General features: G+C 42.0%; 1 protein-coding gene across 2 annotated transcripts; it reads left to right on the forward strand.

The window, feature by feature from the left end:
• Nucleotides 1–5,710: 5,710 nt before the first annotated feature.
• Nucleotides 5,711–11,423, forward strand: gng7 (guanine nucleotide binding protein (G protein), gamma 7; the record flags this gene model as incomplete). Of its 2 annotated transcripts, none has more annotated exons than XM_080480902.1 (4): nt 5,711–5,827; nt 8,859–9,007; nt 10,966–11,081; nt 11,298–11,423. In XM_080480902.1, the coding sequence occupies exons 3-4, from the start codon at nt 11,001–11,003 to the stop codon at nt 11,421–11,423; spliced, it is 207 nt and encodes a 68-aa protein (XP_080337028.1). In that variant the 5' UTR covers nt 5,711–5,827; nt 8,859–9,007; nt 10,966–11,000. The 2 variants fall into 2 exon arrangements, with proteins under 2 accessions (XP_080337028.1, XP_080337029.1); XM_080480903.1 differs by lacking the exon at nt 5,711–5,827 and adding an exon at nt 5,917–6,015.
• Between the last annotated feature and the right edge of the window lie 6,708 nt (nt 11,424–18,131).

The raw sequence follows: 18,131 nt of genomic DNA on the forward strand, positions 1-18,131 counted from the left end.
AGCTAAAAGAAAATGCTTAAAAAAAAAAGGTGGGGGGGGGGGTTGTAATAAGTTCCTGACTGAGCTCTAATGGGATGTATGGCTGTCAGCGGTGGTGCGCACACTGCATAAATATCAGCTTCACATATCTGGTTGCTCCACACAAATGCCAGATTGCGTGCGCATGTTTATGCAATCTGTTGTGCTGACGTTAACGGGAGGCTGTCATTCTTCATGTCCCTGCACGGAATACGATACAGCAGGGGAGGGGGGAAAAACAATGAGGCGGTGGCGGCAGCGTGCGAGAGCGGTATGGACATCAAGCCGGAGTGAGGGAGGGAGCCGTGCTATTTATAGACAGCGTGTGAAAATATGAAGTTCAACTGCAATAGTCGTGGCCTGTATATGATTCAGCCGTGCTTGTGCATGCGCGAGAGAAGATGAGGTGCATGTGAAGAGTGTGAGCTGAGTTTCTGGTCTGAGTGAGTGAAACGCTGGCAGGAATCAGGACGGACACCTCTGTCCCCGTCCTCCTGCGGCTTGTCTCATCTCATTCATCGATAGAGCAGATTCATTGCTGCCACCTGTGCGTGTGTGTATGTGTGTGCGTGTGTGCGTGTGTGTCTCAACCACTTTTTTGCATTTCTTCACTCTGGCCTGCATGAGGGTGTGTATGTGCATGCTTGTGTGTTGTTGTTGTGCCATCCAATGACGTGTCTGTCAGATGTTTGAAGCTTTCCTGTGGAGGATGCCTACACATTCTGCATGAGTCATCCTTCACAAGTCACCACTTTTAGACGCACACATACACAACAGTCGACAAAACTGGCGAAATGAGGCACACTTAACACAGAAACACAAACTGGAACACATTTTACATTCGCACAGGCCTTGTCAGTGAAGCCTCATTCTCTCATTGGCTGTTTTTGTGCTCTGCGCTGTTGTACAGTCCCCTCTGTCAGCAATCACTCCTCCATAAAACTCCTGTCCACCCCCTCAAATCTCAACTTCATTCCATATCCATCCATATTTTTATTTTTTTTTCTTTCACACATTTTCTTGTACATGTGCAATTGTGAGCAGGTTGCACTTGAACAGACTGAAAACCGACCTTGCTCACATCCGACTGTAGATAGTTGTAAATAATGTTCAAAGGACTTCAAATTTTAGAGATGTGAGGAGAGCGTGCGGCGCAAAGGATGCTGCGGTGGCGTCACCCGCATTTTGTTCTTATTCTTATTAAAAAATAAGTTCAGAGGCAATGACAGCAAAGGTAAAGGTTTTTGTCTACGTGAAAGCTATTCTGACTTTTTGGTTTGGATTTTTCAAAGTATGCTGTGAAAGAAACACCTAGAAAGACGAAACATGCTATGAAATAAATAACAATGGAAATATTTTTAGACTAATGTGTAATAGAACCATGAATTCGGAATAAATAACCCAAAACTGCTGCAGGAGTTATTCATGAAATTAACCTTTTTGAGTCAAAAACACTGATTTGATGTTTGATTGTTCATGGGTAAATTATGTATGTAGCCTTAAATTTGCACGTTATTCAATTCATAATGTAACACTCACATATTAAATATTGGCTGAGGAGCCTCCATGGACATTTACGCGGGCACACAGAAAAATGTCACTTCAAACCCGATGAAGCTCACCTCCGTTCGTTTGCCACCAGTGAGGAAACAGGGTACTTACTGGTCGTGTTGCAGAAGAGCGAGTGTGGTTCACATGTGTTCTTCCATAGCAGGATGGAAAACTGAAACAAAGAGCAAGCCAGTTGTCAAAGGGGGAAAAGCTGTGGGTCATTTCTAGCATCAGAGAGCAGGTCACAGTCACATCCGGTCGAACTTCATGTCCGAGGATCTGAAACGAATCGGTGCTGGAGGATGGAGACGGAGAAACACCCCCACTAAACCTGCCAAACTCTCTGGCTCACCCTTTTACATCTGATCGCCTCTTATCCTCACGAGCTGTTTTCTGCAGACGGGGGGGCGTGTAACGGGGGGCATCCAGCCTAGACTTTGTGGGTAAAGTAGTTTGGTTCAATCCTGTCGCTCTGGCCCTTCATTCCTGCATGGTCCCTATTGGTGTTCCAGCCAGCATGAGAACAAGGACACAAACTGTGAATCATATTTGTATTTTCTAAATAAATTCCTCAGCAGCATTTACGGCTTCGGTTTTGCTAATGGTTTGTTTCTTTTACGCACTTATTTGTTTTGTATATGATTCTCTTGTTTTCTTTTTTCTTGGTTGGAACTTTTTTTATTTTATTTAATTAATTATGATGTATAGATATTTATTCTAGCAATAGTCTTCCTATTAAAATATACTGTGCTGATGCATCCTCTGAATAACTGAAACTACACACACACACACACACACACACACACACACACACACACACACACATATATATATATATATATATATATATATATATATATATATATATATATATATATATATATATATATATATATAGATGATGATAATAATCAGATCTGCAAAATGATTTTCCTAATAAAAGTGTGAATTGAGGCATGTTTTCTGTCCTTTAAATGTTCCACCATTTGTGCAGCTGCTGCATTCAGAATCACCTCTGCACATCTATCCTGGTGTCTCTTTGGTCGTACACACAGACACTCAGAGAGACTCTCAAGGCGCGCATGAACACAATTGTTGATAGATGGTATTACTGTTAAGCTTTGCTACATGGCATAAACCCTTTGCCATTCTAAAACATGTGCATATTCATCAGATCAACTGTATGAATATAAAAGGAAGATTTTCCTCAGCTGGTAGCATGTTTGTCCCATTTAGTTCCCAGCAGGACTGGGTAAACTTAAACTTTGGTAATACTTGGCTGCTTTGTCCCTGCAGTGGTTTGTTTTATGGGTCTTTAAAGACACAACTATCAGGGTTTTTATTTTTCCATTTAAAACCTAAAAAAACAACAACCATAAAGCAAGATAACTGCTCCAGCCACATTAAGATGAAACTGGGGTGTATGGGGTCCCTAAATTGAAAAGTTTAACACTAAAATGACATTTGTGTAAAACCCATGCATTTCTTAACTTAAGTGGCCAGGTCAGAAATGATCAGCGTTGAAGAGTTCACTGAAAAGCTGATTAAGGAAAAGTACTGTTGTAACTTGTAGGGGGGAAAGAACTGTTAAATAATATTACAATAAAACTATCCAGAGGATCAAATTAAGTTCTAACAGTTAGAAGTTTCATTGCTATATAATGCTATTCAATGTAACTGCATAAAATAAACCAGACAATCCTGCGCTGTTAATAGAATGGATTTCCCTTATTTTAGCTGTATAAGATATCTATGATCGAAGCACAATTCTCAGACAAACCACGGGGCATAATAGATTAATATAATGGTGAGCAAATCTTAATATAAAAGAGGGATTTGATCTTTTTAAATAGCACAGTTCAAATGTTCATTCATGTTGTTGGCATACACTTAGCTAAATAGGTTACAGGCTGTAAACTGCACATTTGACTGGAGCTACAAACTCAAAAAATCCTCACAGAGCAAGCAGCCTATGCTCGTGTCTATAATTTGTTACTGCAAATGAATAATGCCTTCCCATCATAGCGTATTGAAAATGAGCTTCTGTTACACTAAGACGTAAGGAAAGTCATCTTGTCCTAACTACTCACAGTAATTGATACTTTCTGCTGTATTACATTGCACGGCAATAAGATCACCTTATTTGTAATTTCTCAGATAAAAAATAACGTATAAACGGATGCTTTTACTGTAAAGCACTTGCACCATGGTTTTGAAAAGTGCACTATAACTGATGTTATTATAATTAATATACTTGTGGACCTACAGTAAGATGTGGGACAACATACCTGCTTTTAAAACATCATTATCTCAGTATTTCTAATGGGGAAAGGGTTTCTTACCAAGGCTGCAGTGACTGTACAGACCATTTTACAGTAGCTGAATTCACACCGAGATGCCGGCTTGGCACTCCCCTCCTCCTCCTCCTCCTCCTCCTCCTCCTCCTCTCTCTGAACCCTCTAACATCTGCTCAGGGATGCTGTGCCTGGCGTGGTTGCCATGGAGACTGTGACGTTGACGACTGTTGTCGCATCAGTGTGGTGTGACCCTGGCGGGGACAGAGATGCGTTATGACAGGCAGAGGTCTCCCAAACTGCTTCTGGGGCCGCGCAACACCTAAAACTTTGCCACCCTGGGCCAGTGTAGCAACCTTTCAGCCGGATCCCAATGAGATAACCACAGACTGACACACATGCGCGATGTGGGAATAACTGGAGGTCTGTGGGCCAGGGATGAAAAGGTGTGTGGGTGTGTGTATTGGGGGGTGCCACCTCTTTAATAAACGGTGACTCATGGGCTTCCACTGCTGATTTCACTGCTTCTGATCCACTGTAACCTACTGCCTCCTCACCGGCACAGACAGGAGGGAGGGAGCGGGTTTGACATGGGAGGAGGAAGTGAGACAAATGAAGAAAGGAGATGGGGAGAGATGGAGCTAAAAGGTGAGGAAATTAAAGAGGAATGTATATGCATCAGCATGATTTCACACATCATTGGGAATGAGGCCAATGCGGTACTCTGACAGTTATAAATAGCTCTCCAATGGTTATAATAAGCAGCCAGAAAAGATGCTTTTAGATGTATAGGCTATGCGTAAATGGCTGAATGCGGCTAAAATCCCACACCAGCCTCACCATTTTCTTTTCTTATCATTTTTTTTTTTTTTTTTTTTTTTGGTCAAAGATGTGGAAGTATCCTACACATCAGACCTCTTGTGCTCAGCGCAGCCGGTCCAAGTTCAGCCAATGATCGCGCAGCAGATGCAGTTCTTTTAGCTTCGTGTGGAGGAGGAGTGGACTCCAGCTCTGTGGAAACGGAGCCTGCCAGGAATAGAAGGAGATGAGGGGAGAGGAGAAGAGAGGAGAGGAGTGGAGAGGCCCACTCCTCCCTGGAGAAGTGGGAGCTGCGGGTGGAGCAATAGCGCCGCAGCGTGGCAGCATGACGCACTTCCCTCGAATTGAGGAAATAAAAGGAAAGAAATAAAATCCCGCTTTTTACAGCAAAATGCACGAATCCAGACGTGCATACCTGTTGTCTTTGAACTGTCAGAAGGGGAATCGACAAGATAGAGCAATACATTTGAGCGCACCACTATTTGAATTGGTTCAACTAGGCTGCAAATATTTCATTAAAACACAGAATGCAAGTTGAATGCATTTAGAAGTTATGCCTATAAGTGGAATATGTCTGCAACATTTGAACAATGGAATCAACATTGCATTATGAGAAATAAAGATATTTTTTAAAGTACAGAGCTATTATATGGCAGTTCTATCCAGCTGAAGGCTGGAACCGAATCATGGGTGTTCTCAGTGTGAGGTGAGAGCGCGTTGCTCCCCTGTTGCACTTTGTTTACCCGATTTTGGTTGCAACAGATGACCCCAGACACTTTCCAATCAAAGTTTGCAGATTACTACGAGTCCACCTCAGAACTGGTGATTCACTCGGAGGCTGTTAATTTTGGGATTGTAACTAGAAATACGTCCACTTAAACTCTGTCTTCGGTTCACATGGCTGCAGACCTGTGTGAATGTTTGACAATGTTTATTTAGGAACCCCTGGGTTGAAACTGCTGTCACCGAATCGGATGGAAGGAGGAGGGGGAGAGGGAGGAGGGGGTGGAGGAGTGGAGGAGTGGACAGACACTGGTAACGGAGGGGGAGGCGTTTGGCTCGGTGAAGACGGGGAGTGAACGAGCGGAGAGGGTGAGAAACCAGCGGATCTGGCCCTTTAAATCACCAATACAGCGCAATCGGAGGTGAGTTTGGAGATATTCGACTATTTTTCTCACCCGTGTGTGATAATTGTAACGCATCTGTGCGCCTCTGCAAGCCCGGCTTCTCGTCTCCGAGGGCGGCCGCAGCGGAGAGGGGCTTCATCAGTGTCACGAATCCGGATTCCCCCAGCCCTTTGCCGGCAGAGAGGGTGGGGAGGACCTGGGACAGGGTCAGTGGAAGATTTCCTCCAGCTCGACTGGACTCTGAGGACGCAGAAGCCACAACTGCTGGCTCTTATATGCCAGAGTAGGCCATTTCCCCCCATCATTTTGCATAATAGCGGAGCATAATGGTATGCGCTCCGGTCTTATGCCCATTGCTGCTGGACAGGTTTATATTGGCTGTTGGAGCCTGCCTCCCTCCAAACATGTCACTACCCAGCTCCCACGGCTAACAATCAGGGCCTATTTGCAGAGCTGGAGCAGTGTGGTCTGATGTCTGGTCGGAAAAATATCTTTGATATGTGCACAAGGTCTGCCTGTGCTTGCGCGCCCGTGCGTATGTGTGTGTGTGTGTGTGTGCGTGCGATGCGTGGATAGCCATGGGAGAGAGAGGACATGCTGTTCTATCCATCAAAATGCCCGCATTGTGTTTTCACACGGCAGAGCACCGAGCAGGGCCTATAGCAGAGGACATGGCTCCGTACTGTAGGCCCGATCAGCGCTCGGGAGCCGCTGGGATCAATAAGGAGTGATGCATATTTGCGCGTCTTGAGAGGCTCAGTGGGCTCCCTGGTTGGTTGGCTCCGCTGGTTGGACGAAGGCCTGTCCGGCTCTGCTTGATGTTTTCTGGTCCAAGCAGACAGAAACAACTATCTTACTGTATATATTTGTTTTTTGTGTACCTTGCTTTCCAAGAACCGTTTTCCGTTTGGGGTGCCGGAGAGCAGAGCAGTGAACTGAGGCAGAAATTGATGCTTCTCATGGGTTCTTTTTGTTTTGTTGTTGTTGCGATTTATTTTCGTGAGCGAGTGTGGCTTTCTCCTCTCTGGTACATTCCAGAAAGTTTGAAAAATCAACAGGCTGAATAAATCAAAGCACTTGTGACTTGTGAACTAGTAAGTGGTTTAGCTGTGCATGACCACTGCCAACTGACTCGACATGTATCAGGTTCTTAAACAGTCATTTCTCAGTGTCTCATCACACTTTGTTTACTTCTGTATCATGGAGCATGTTACATTGTGCATGCTGCACATCAAATGCAAGATAAGCTCACAGTGTTCACCTTTTGTTGTGGGATATACACACCTGCTGGTTTTCTCAGTAAAGCCACACAAGGGGGGTGAATTCGGGACATTCAGTGAAAACTGACAAGATAATACAGGGTGTGTGTGTGTGTGTGTGTGTGTGTGTGTGTGTGTGTGTGTGTGTGTGTGTGTGTGTGTGTGTGTGTGTGTGTGTGTGTGTGTGTGTGTGTGTGTGTGTGTGTGTGCGCGCGTGCGTGCGTGTTACTTCAAAATATTTGTACTCATAAGAAATATGAGGGATAAAAGTCCAGTCTGCACAATACTGTGTGGTCAAACCTTTTTTTGTCAGGATTGGTCACATTCAGGTCTGGGTCAAAGGTTAATATAGGTAAATCTTTTTCACTAAAGTATCGTAACATCTGAGTAAACCCAAAATCCCGCCATGTTTCATTACTGATAATCTGTTGTTGCCAAATGTGAATGCTCTGTAAATATACGTATACATATGAGTCTTTTAATCAAGCATGAACCTAATGAAGGTTCAAACTTAACCAAATCATTTCAACAATATCAAAGGGCCATCCTGTAGTCAAAGGGGAATAATGTGTGTAGGTTTGCAATAATTGGGGGGAGTTTTAGTAAACTCCCTCAAAATAGGAGCCAATTGTTTTAAAATTTGGGATTGAGGTTTTAGTTGCAGGCCACTGAGTGACTGAGTGGGCAGAGACAACGTTTTTGTCAGGTATTTGTAATTTGTAACTCTCTCTCTCTCTCTCTCTCTCTCTCTCTCTCTCTCTCTCTCTCTCTCTCTCTCTCTCTCTCTCTCTCTCTCTCTCTCTATGTCTCTCTCTATGTCTCTCTCTCGTTCTCTCTCTCTCTCTCTCTCTCTCTCTCTCTCTTGCACACGCACACACAGGCACCCAAACGGACAAAAGCCCTAATTACTGACATGAATCCTTGAGCTACTCCACAGTCAGAGTAATTAAAGCAGGACTCTCCTCTGGAGAGAGAGAGAGAGGGTGACAGACGGAGTGACACAGTGAGAGACAGAGCGGTAATACACACATAGTGATGTATGCGAGGTGTATTTTGATCATATGTGCTGATTTATGTGTTGTGCTGAAGAGAGTCGAAAGCAACTGTGTCCCCTGATGAATGAATTTTCCTATATCAGATTAGAAAAGTGGTTCTATGGGTGTTTTGTTGGGAAAAATGAATTTATGATGATAGATTATCGATTATAGATAATGTGGGTTAAGATAGCAGTTTAGGAATGAGGCAAATACCAACTTTTATCTGAGCAGTAAGGCAATTGGAAATGTATTAATTCCCTCTTTGTAACGCACACTGTGTAATAATATTGTTCTGAAAATAGTTTTCTAATTTGAGTGTTGTTTTTAAAAAAAAAAAAAAGTTATTGTTGTTTTATCTCAGCAACCTCTCATCTCATTAAACTAGGGAATATGTGGAGTATGTTTTGTTTGAATTTTGGACTTCCTCATGGTTTTCACATTATAAGATAAGTTGGGATCCATAGAAACCAGAACTCTTCAACTGCTGGTTAGATGCTTCTAATTCAAAATAGGTTTTTATATATCACTGTCACTGCCACAACTGTTCCATTCATAGGAATTTGCATTGAAACCAGTTTTATCATTTTGATTGGTCACAATAAAGTTGGTTCTAAGCATACGTCAGATTATTCCTGCAGCTTCCTCCCTTCTTTTGCACCACAAACTCCAGCATTAGACCAATAACGGCGCTGTTAAGATTTCTAATGTGAATGTCTTTCAATTCAACCTCACCTGCTCCTCTCTCTTGCACAGAGACCAGCCGATGTAAGCTCGGCCGCCGCCCGGCTCCGTCATTCTGACTTGGCAACTCTGTTCCTGTTGTCCCTGCGTTGCTGAGGTCGTCTTTTCCATCCAGTCATATTAGTGTTCAGAGGGAGTCCTGTCTGCACACCATCAGTCAGGTAATGCTCTGTTTGTTGTGCCCACTGACTCATCTTTCATCTTCTATTTCCATTCAGCCTGCATGGCAAAAGTAAATCCACCTTTTCTTCGGCAGTGTGAAACATGCAGCCCGTGGGCTAAAAGCGGCCCGCAAGAGGATCCAATCTGGCCCACAGTATTCCCTGATGATTTTTATTTGTTTTTAACCAAAAATAACAGTTGTTTGCAAGTTGTCGACTGTCCCACTGTAAGAGTAAGAGTGAGGTTTACGATGCAAAACAATCTGATGGAAACAATCATCGTAACCAAGAATATATAAATCACTGCTGGAGCATTTAAAGCTCGCTGTTTAAAACCTTCACACGTTAAATCCAGCAGTTTGAGAAGCAAGAAGCTTTTGCCTGCATTAGTCTGAAAGAAACACTAAAGTTGATCAGATTTCATATCATATCTTGTGTTTTCTGAACATTTCAAGGATTTTTTATTAAAACTGATGAAAAAAGTTATTGCTCTTCTTAGTTGTCCGAACTGTTTGAGATTATACACAGATAAATGTGGTCCCTGAACTAAAATGAATTTACAAATTATATTTTTTAGATCCCCCCAAAAAATCCTTCAAAGGCATATTGTTAACTTAAAGATGCACTCTTGTACCATTATCAATCATGTTGTTTTATATACAGATGATAATCCCCAATAGCTTAAAGTAGATTTACAAAGCTTCTGTATCAACTTCTGTTCCAATTTAATTTCTCAATATACAGAAAATGTATTTAAAAAAAAATAAATCAATAAACTAAAAACAAAACAACAGTGGAAACAAGAAAGCTCCGTCTCACAAATGATTTGCACCAGCATGTAATCTCCTCACAGTGGCGCTGTAGCTCCATCACTGTGATCACAACTGAAACTCACTGGCTCAAAGCCTGATAAAACATTCTCATGACTGTACTTTACTCTTCATGAAGCTGTCAATTAGGGGCCATTTAAATAATTACCCGCAGGGTGGGTGTTGTTAAAAGTTATTTTAAAGCTCATCTAGAACTTTCCAATTTTAATTCTTTTAAGGGCTGTTGTGAAGAGTGAAATGAAAAAAATGTCACTTCCTTGACCAATAGTGCTGCAGTTTCTCCATTTTTTTCCCAATATATATTTTTTAAAATAGAGGTACACCTACTTGTGTACAAAATGTACAAGGCCATCTACTTCATACTTTCAAAAGGCAAAGGCAAGTTCATTCATATAACGCAAGTTAGACTGTAGATAATGTAAGGTGCTTTAACAAAAACTTGGAAATACATTTAAAAAATCAATAGAAACTTGGAATAAAACAAACAATAGAATTCAATTCAATTCAACTTTATTGGTTCAGGTAGGGTAAGGATAAAGGGATAAAGACCCTGGGCCGGGTCAGGCGGTGGGGATTTATTGATCATAAGTAATCAATTGGGAAGGCCACAGTGGACAGATTTAAAGTAGCCACAAATGATCCTTGACATATTTCCATATTTGCTTCAGTGGTAAGCGGCTGTAAAGAGTCTTCTTTTTCCTGATTTAAATCATAAGTCACGCTACTAAGTCATTAATGAGTATTTCCATGATGTGTGATAGTATTCGCTTCCATCTTTCATCTCATCTGTTCATTTAAAAGAGAAAACCCCTGATTTATACCTAAATCATAGATTTAGTGTTCCAGGGAAAATAAGTCAAATGCCGGCAATAAAATGTTAACACAGTAAATTATAATAAGTAGTTTTTGAGAAGAATACTTTTAGTTGAATAAATCACACTTACTTCTACTATTAGTTGAGTATGACATAACCGATGTAATAGAAGTTGTATTTGAGTACAAATATAGCATAAAAATCAGTGTGTTTCTCTTATTGTTGCTGTTTTCTTTCCATGTTTTTAGACATTCTGTTCTCATCATGAATTACACTCTGCAGCATGAGTATTTTTTTCTCTCTTTCTCATCCAGTTTTCTCCTGTGTTGGCGTATTCTGATGGATCAGTATGTCTACCACTAATAATATCGCCCAGGCCAGGAAACTGGTGGAACAGTTGAGGATTGAGGCAGGGATTGAACGCATTAAGGTAAGACAGTCATGCTGTGCTGCGCTCAAACCGCCTGTCACATTTATCTGTTCTGCCCTCATGCATTTATCATTACATCTTTCATTTCTTTTCTCCTTTCCTTTCCTTTCCTTTTTTTTTTTTTTTAATTTACCCACCACACAACTTTTTCTTTGCCCCTTTTCTGCTGCTCGCATCCCTTTCCCTTATTTATTCTCGCCCCCTTCGTCCCACCAGGTGTCCAAAGCGGCGGCAGACCTGATGAGTTACTGTGAGCAGCACGCTCGTAGCGACCCTCTGCTGGTGGGGGTCCCCACATCTGAAAACCCTTTCAAGGACAAGAAACCCTGCATCATCCTATAGCTGCACCCTGCTGTTCCTGTCCTCCCCCCGTCCACCCCCCACCCCCCACCCCACCCCAACACACACACACACACACACACACACACACACACACACACACACACACACACACACACACACACACACACACACACACACACACAGAAAAAACTTCAAGCGGCCCTATCTGATCTTAAATGGCTGCGTCAAGTATTCACACATGCAAAAATACATACACTCCCAAATTGGCCAAAGCGCCGTACCCCAGAGCAGCAGCGAGAGGTGAGGTATCTTGTGCTCGCAGTGGCTGAAATCAGTATATCACTGAGTATGATCCAAGGTGCTTTGGTAATATTCATATATCCTGGTGAATTAACTACAAGTGTCATCTTAACTTGAAAAGGGATTTGGACTTTAATGATCAGTAGGAAACCGGTATTGTTTTTTTTCCTTGTTTTGTTATGAAATGACTTGTTGGGTGAAGCATGAGCAGCCGTGCCATAGGCAGGGAGTAGGAGGATGCATGTGGGCAACAGAAAAGGGTGGTAGGCGCTAGGCCAACTGTGCCAAACACGAACTGGTATCCCATTAGCAGCTCAATAAATGCTCTCCTTTTCTTTTTTTTTTTTTTGTGGGAGTGAAAAACTCAGAGCTTTGTCGTCGAGCCTGTCAGTGTAAATCACGGTGGGTCTCACTTTGGAGCAAGTGGCTGAAGCCCCTTGGCCTTTAATGGACTCTAGCATGTTCCCACCCAAACCTGTAACAGACCTTCTCTGCCTGTGGCCTCACGATGGCTGTCCTCAGCCTTCGGGCCAAGCCTCCAGCTGTGCCAACCTGTACAAAAAGTTCCCTCCTGGTGGTGATCTGCTCCCACTGACCACTGCTGTTGGTCGAGATCACTCAGATCTGCACCACTGAGAGGAACACAGTGAGCGGCTCCACACTGAAGCTGTTAACCGCGGACGTTTACTGCATTTTTCTTAAGAAATACTTGTTTGTGAACTTAATGTATGTTTGGATATTTTTGTTGACAGATAAAAACAATACTGTACTTTTTTTTTTCCAGTTTTACTGCACTTGGGTGTTGCACCTGGCTGATCAGGTTTGGTTTCCTGCTTGTGTTCATGAAATAAGAGGAGATCCGGTTGAAAGCCAGGCGTGATACCTAACCAGATCTTAAACAAAGGTTTCTACTATATCAACTCAAGCTGTGCTTTACCCCGAGAGAGGGCGAGGTCAGTCTGTGGCCTCGCCCTCTCTCGGGGTAAAGCACAGCTTGAGTCATTCTCCTGGAGGAGATGCCCCAAACTTTAAAAAAAATGGAAATAAGTCATTATTTGATCGTTTCAATAGTCTCCTTCTTTAATGCATAATTATTGGGGCTATAAGCCACATCTTTAAAAGCTGGAGTGTCTGCAGTGTAACAGCTGACTTTAATGTGAGCTTGACCTGGTCCTGGTCCCCTGTTCGTGTCCTCTCCTCCACAGCACTCCTCCTCTGACAAACCAAACTTGATTGTAAAAACTGAAGATGAAGAAGAAACAAATGATGTTAAGAGAAACAAACTATATGTATAAACTTTCTTTCAGACATGTGCAGAAGTGATAAGTTGAAGAGTAGCTGTTTTGGGTTTATTCTTTGGAGTTTTCTTCTTTCTATGGAGTCCATGGAACTTGGTCAGTTGAGTATTACCCTGTACAGTGTTTGTAAGATACAAAATCTAAAACACAGAACAAACCTCTGTGGATATTGGATTTATTTTTTTTTTTTTAAGTACCTCTTATTCTGTTCTGTCATTCAGGATCATGTCTGTCTTCTTCTCTTTTTTTTTCAATCAGGCTTTCGAGGCTTGTGATAGTGGAGGTTGGTTTTGACCACAGATACAAACACAACTGATGAGGACAACATAATGTAACAGAAACAGAAGCCCCATCAGGCTCAGGATCGTGTCCTGTTAGAGGATGAATCAACATCGGACCTCATTCCAGTGGTCCAAAACCAACCGCCTGATCTGTCTTTCAACACCTGAGCCATCCACGTGTTTTAATCATTATTGTTTTGTTGGTTTATGGGCAACATGCAACTTGGATAACATGCACATATACACAGAACACACTCCTATACTCACTCTTGCAGGTGAGGGATGATTGTATGAGGTCAAAGAGGAACTGAGCTCTACAGCCTGTCATTTATTGTTAAATACTGATGGGAAAGCAGATTGCTGTCATCATATTTAGCACCTACTTGGGACTTTTGTGAGGAGAAACACCTTGTGGCAGAGCATGTTGGGGTCACACTGACTGCGTGTCACTGGGGTTCATTCCCCAGCTTCGCTGCTGACATGTCACCAGGTCGATGTGACCCGGCTGCTGTGTAAACTTTTGGGAGTCATCACAAGCTGAGGTCCAGAGATAGTGGCAGGCTGATTTTGTGGTTTTTTGGACAGAGCCGAGCGATGTGCGTCCTTGTTTCCAGTCTTCAGGCAAAGCTAAGGTGTCGGAGCGTTCTTGCATTAATGTTTTAAATGCTTAGGTATAGCTCTCAAGATGCAACTTTTGTGTTTGATACAGATTGAATTCGCTATTTTAGCACAAATCTTTCCCTGCAAGTCTAGGCTTGTGAAACAAAGCAATTCATCTCTTATTTAGCCCAAAGCAAGACAGCAGGCCTTTTCCCAAACTCTGTGTGTGTGTGTGTGTGTGTGTGTGTGTGTGTGTGTGTGTGTGTGTGTGTGTGTGTGTGTGTGTGTGTGTGTGTGTGTGTGTGTGTGTGTGTGTGTGTGTGTGTGTGTGTGTGTGTGTGTGTGTGTGTGTAGGTGCCGCAAGCTGAAAAGGATGATTTGGCAGAGTGGGCGGAAAGGAAAAAATAGAGATGCACGCACACATTTGCGTGGTGTGTGCGTGTGTGTGTGTTAGTGGGAGGGACACAGTGTGTGAGAGTGCAGCGTGCCACTGCCGCACGGTGTCACATAGTAATGTTACAGTACTGGACTCCTGTGGTTTCTGGGTCGGGGTCAGTCCGACCACAGTGCAGGTCATATGATGCTGCAAGCCAGAACAGCACGTCTGGTCCCTGCTTGGTGGTTTTATGAGGCAGTCAGGAGCTCGTGTGCCAGAAGAAGACAAAAGGATTCTGTCAGAAGATATAATTGTTCAACTGAAGTGTGGGAAGATTGACGTGATCAACAACAACTCTAACAATAGTCACGAGGCTGCTAGATTCACTTATTGAAGGACTTTATTTCGTCTTCTTAACTCTCTTGTCTTCAGTTCTGTATCTAACCCCCAGAGACCTGAAGCAACAATTTTAGGTTTAATAAAATATACATATTTGGTCTCTGGCTGGGAGTCGAAAGAGAAAATGAACCTTTGTTGAAATCCAACAGTTAGCTCAGCATGAAGACTGGAAACAAGTGGAAACTGGCACTGTTCAAATCTAACTTAAAAACTCACCTTCTACTTGTAATAGAAAACTAAATGTAGTATTTAGTTTTTTTTGCTAGTGGTGAGGTTTAGCTGGTAATGGTTGTTTGCTTTTTACCCTGTTTCAGATCAGGCATGTTGACTTAAAGCAACGGTTCTTAAAGTGCCCAGCAACAGGGAAAATCTGGAGAAGTAAGCGCAGGGTTAAACAGATTCATTGACGATGAATGAAAACTTTAATGCTGCGTATACTCATAGACACGATGCGTTACAAATATCGTTTCCCCGTCATTAGTGGCACATTCCTAACATTCTTAATGTTACATTACGCATCTGAACGTCACATTAACAATGTTAGGAATGTGCCACCAATGGCGGAACAATCATATTTGTAAAGCATCTTGCCTATGTTTAAACGCAGCATAAATAAGCATTTATGCAAAACCATTAGTTTAACAGAAGTGACAGTCGGTACATTAAAAAAAAACATTTCAAATTTGAAAGCTTGTGAAAAGCACGAGAAGAGTTATGCTTTTCATTGCCTATGGATCTCAACAGCCATTAACCATTATGTCTTAAAACGATATAGAAACCTGGCATTCAACCATGAAATACTAGAGCCAAAGTATGCATGAGTGTTTAGGGGGGCGTGCAATGTGGTTCAAGCCCTGTGGGGGGGATGGGAACCCTATGAGACACTATGAGAACCCCTCTCCTAAACTAACACGTTAGCTCATGCTTTGGATAGAGCAAGCATCCCTTTACTGTATGTGTATGAATAAGAAGTGACGATATATCTTATTCAGACTGCTATGAAGAGTTTATAAAATGTATAAAGAAAAAAATGACTTTACTAACAGAGATTTCAACATAAACCCCAAGGAACTGTTCATTTTAATTATTGCAAAACTGAAGAAAATGTGATTCCTTCCTAAGAAAAAAAAAAAAAAGAATAAAATGCAATCAGTTTTCAAGAAAGCTGAAGATGTTAACTCTTGCAACGGTCTGATTAATAAAGCAAGCATGCATAACATATCAGCACACACACATGCACACACGGAAGTTGCCCTCATAATTTCTTTTCTCAATCATTCCATCCCTGGTTGGGCTTCGATCAGCGACAGCCGGCCTGAGGTGCCGGTTCGGCTGACAGTGTGTCTGACTGACTGGTTGTTAGTTTGCCTTATAGTGGCGTATATTGCGTTAATGCTGGTCTTTGGGTTATCAGATCAACAGAATGAACAGTCTTAAAAGAGGAACACGCGGCTCAAGATGGACATCCATCGTTGTTGTGACTCAAAATGAGCCTGGTGAAATGAATTCATGGCTTGCTGAGGGGAGTTGTGACTCCTCGCTGGTGAACCTTCATATCAAACATCACTCAATTGGCTCTGAGCCCTTCCTGAGACTCATCTTTTGTGTTCTGATCTCCTGTGTATGCATACAGTATGTGTATCTTTTTGCCTTGATTAATTATGAAGAAAATATATCTATTTTTTGTAACTGTTCTCTGATGTGCCATAACTCATGTTTTCTTGCACACTGTTAATATTTTGTGGATATTGCTGTTAAAAAAAGATGATATTGAGAAGTAGATAACATTAATAAAAAGATGATATAATAACTCGTGTTTTTGTGCATTTTATTTATTTATTTTATTATTCAAGTGACCATAGTTAATATCTTCTGCATTTCTTTATTTTTCTTTCACTCACTGGTGACAGTCATACAATACATGAATTACTTGTCTTGCCAATCATCACAGTCGACACAGTAAATAATGAAGAACAGTGCTTGAGCAATGAAAATGATCCATTACATAATGTGAGACCGTAACTCAACCACATGCAGTTTGAGACTTTTCAAACTACAAATGGAGATAATATGTGATTCTGGTAAGTAAAATGCTTTCCAACATATTTCATCATGTGCAAATGATACATACTGGTATTTTACATTGACTTCCATGTACTGAAATAACCTCCAGGGTGTGATATTTCAACAAATGCCCTGGTATGGGTGTTGGGACCCACCATGTTTGCACTGTTGCCTCACAGTGAGCATCAGGAAAGCATCAGCAAAGCAAACATTCAATCAAAATCACTTGCATGAGACAAAAGTGTTGCATTGTGAGAGTTGAGAGGTGGGGCAATGTAGTTCAAGCTCTATCAGGGGGAGGCATTACGCCTTCTCCTACACTTTGAAATAGTCTAACTCTTTCCATATGTTTACGTCATTGAAGCTGAGGTTGGAAAATGTCCCTTGGACCCATGCATTTACAATGCAGGATGTTGCTGATGCATTGATTGTGTCACAAATTCATTAGTTGCAAAGGCAATACATTCTACACTTCTGGCTATTGCTTGTGAGACTTTCACTGTAATCTATTATTAAATTTGTGTTCACTTGGAAAGCATTAACATTTGATCTTACATTGCAGGACACATGCAAAAGGGACTTCTTGTTAATTCATTTATCAAAAAAACAAAAACAAAACGGTTGCACTACCTGCACAATTCTTTTGTCTTAATCCAAGACACCTGCAAAAGCAGCATGGAGCATGCCATATTTGGTCAGTTTTAGCTTCCAAGTTTCTCTTAACTAAGACACTATAATAAACATTATAGCTGTAAACATCAGTGTCTGCAATGCTGGGCAGAGCGTTTTACACACAGAGCAGGTAAAGTTCCTGATTGATCTTCTTGGTAATTATTAATAATAACACTTTGTTGCTCTATATTGGGTTTTTTTTTTCTGTGTGAACAGAACACACTGCCACTATGTTATAAGGTACACATGCACACACATACTGAGTAGCCTGATGGGTACATAGTGTGCAGTGCAAACATGAAAACATGATGCACTGACAAAGGAAACAAAAAGTACCACCAGATATAACCTCTGGTTTAGGTCATTTCACAGGAATGTCCTTATTGTCGTTCCTAAGAATCTAGTGTTCTTTTGATGCTCTGCTCCAACACTCACATATACCCCCTCCTCAGTCGGGCTACAAGTAAGGGCCAATCAGAATTAGGGTGGCAAAACTGCAACCAATCACAGAGTAGTCGGCTCACTAGTCACTCCTCTGCCCAGCTGATTGTAAACAAATGGGAGGTCCATGTGCCTGAATGTTCCCCTTTCCCCTGCTCTGCAGTCTGAGCTGTGAACAGACATGTGAGACAGACCAAAGGGAGGAGTGGAGCAGTAAACAGACTGCCATGAAACAGAGATACAGTGACATGGGTGGGGTTACAAACACACACACACACACACACACACACACACACACACACACACACACACACAC

This window comes from Lipophrys pholis (assembly GCF_963383615.2).
Source record: "Lipophrys pholis genome assembly, chromosome: 14".
Taxonomy (NCBI): domain Eukaryota; kingdom Metazoa; phylum Chordata; class Actinopteri; order Blenniiformes; family Blenniidae; genus Lipophrys; species Lipophrys pholis.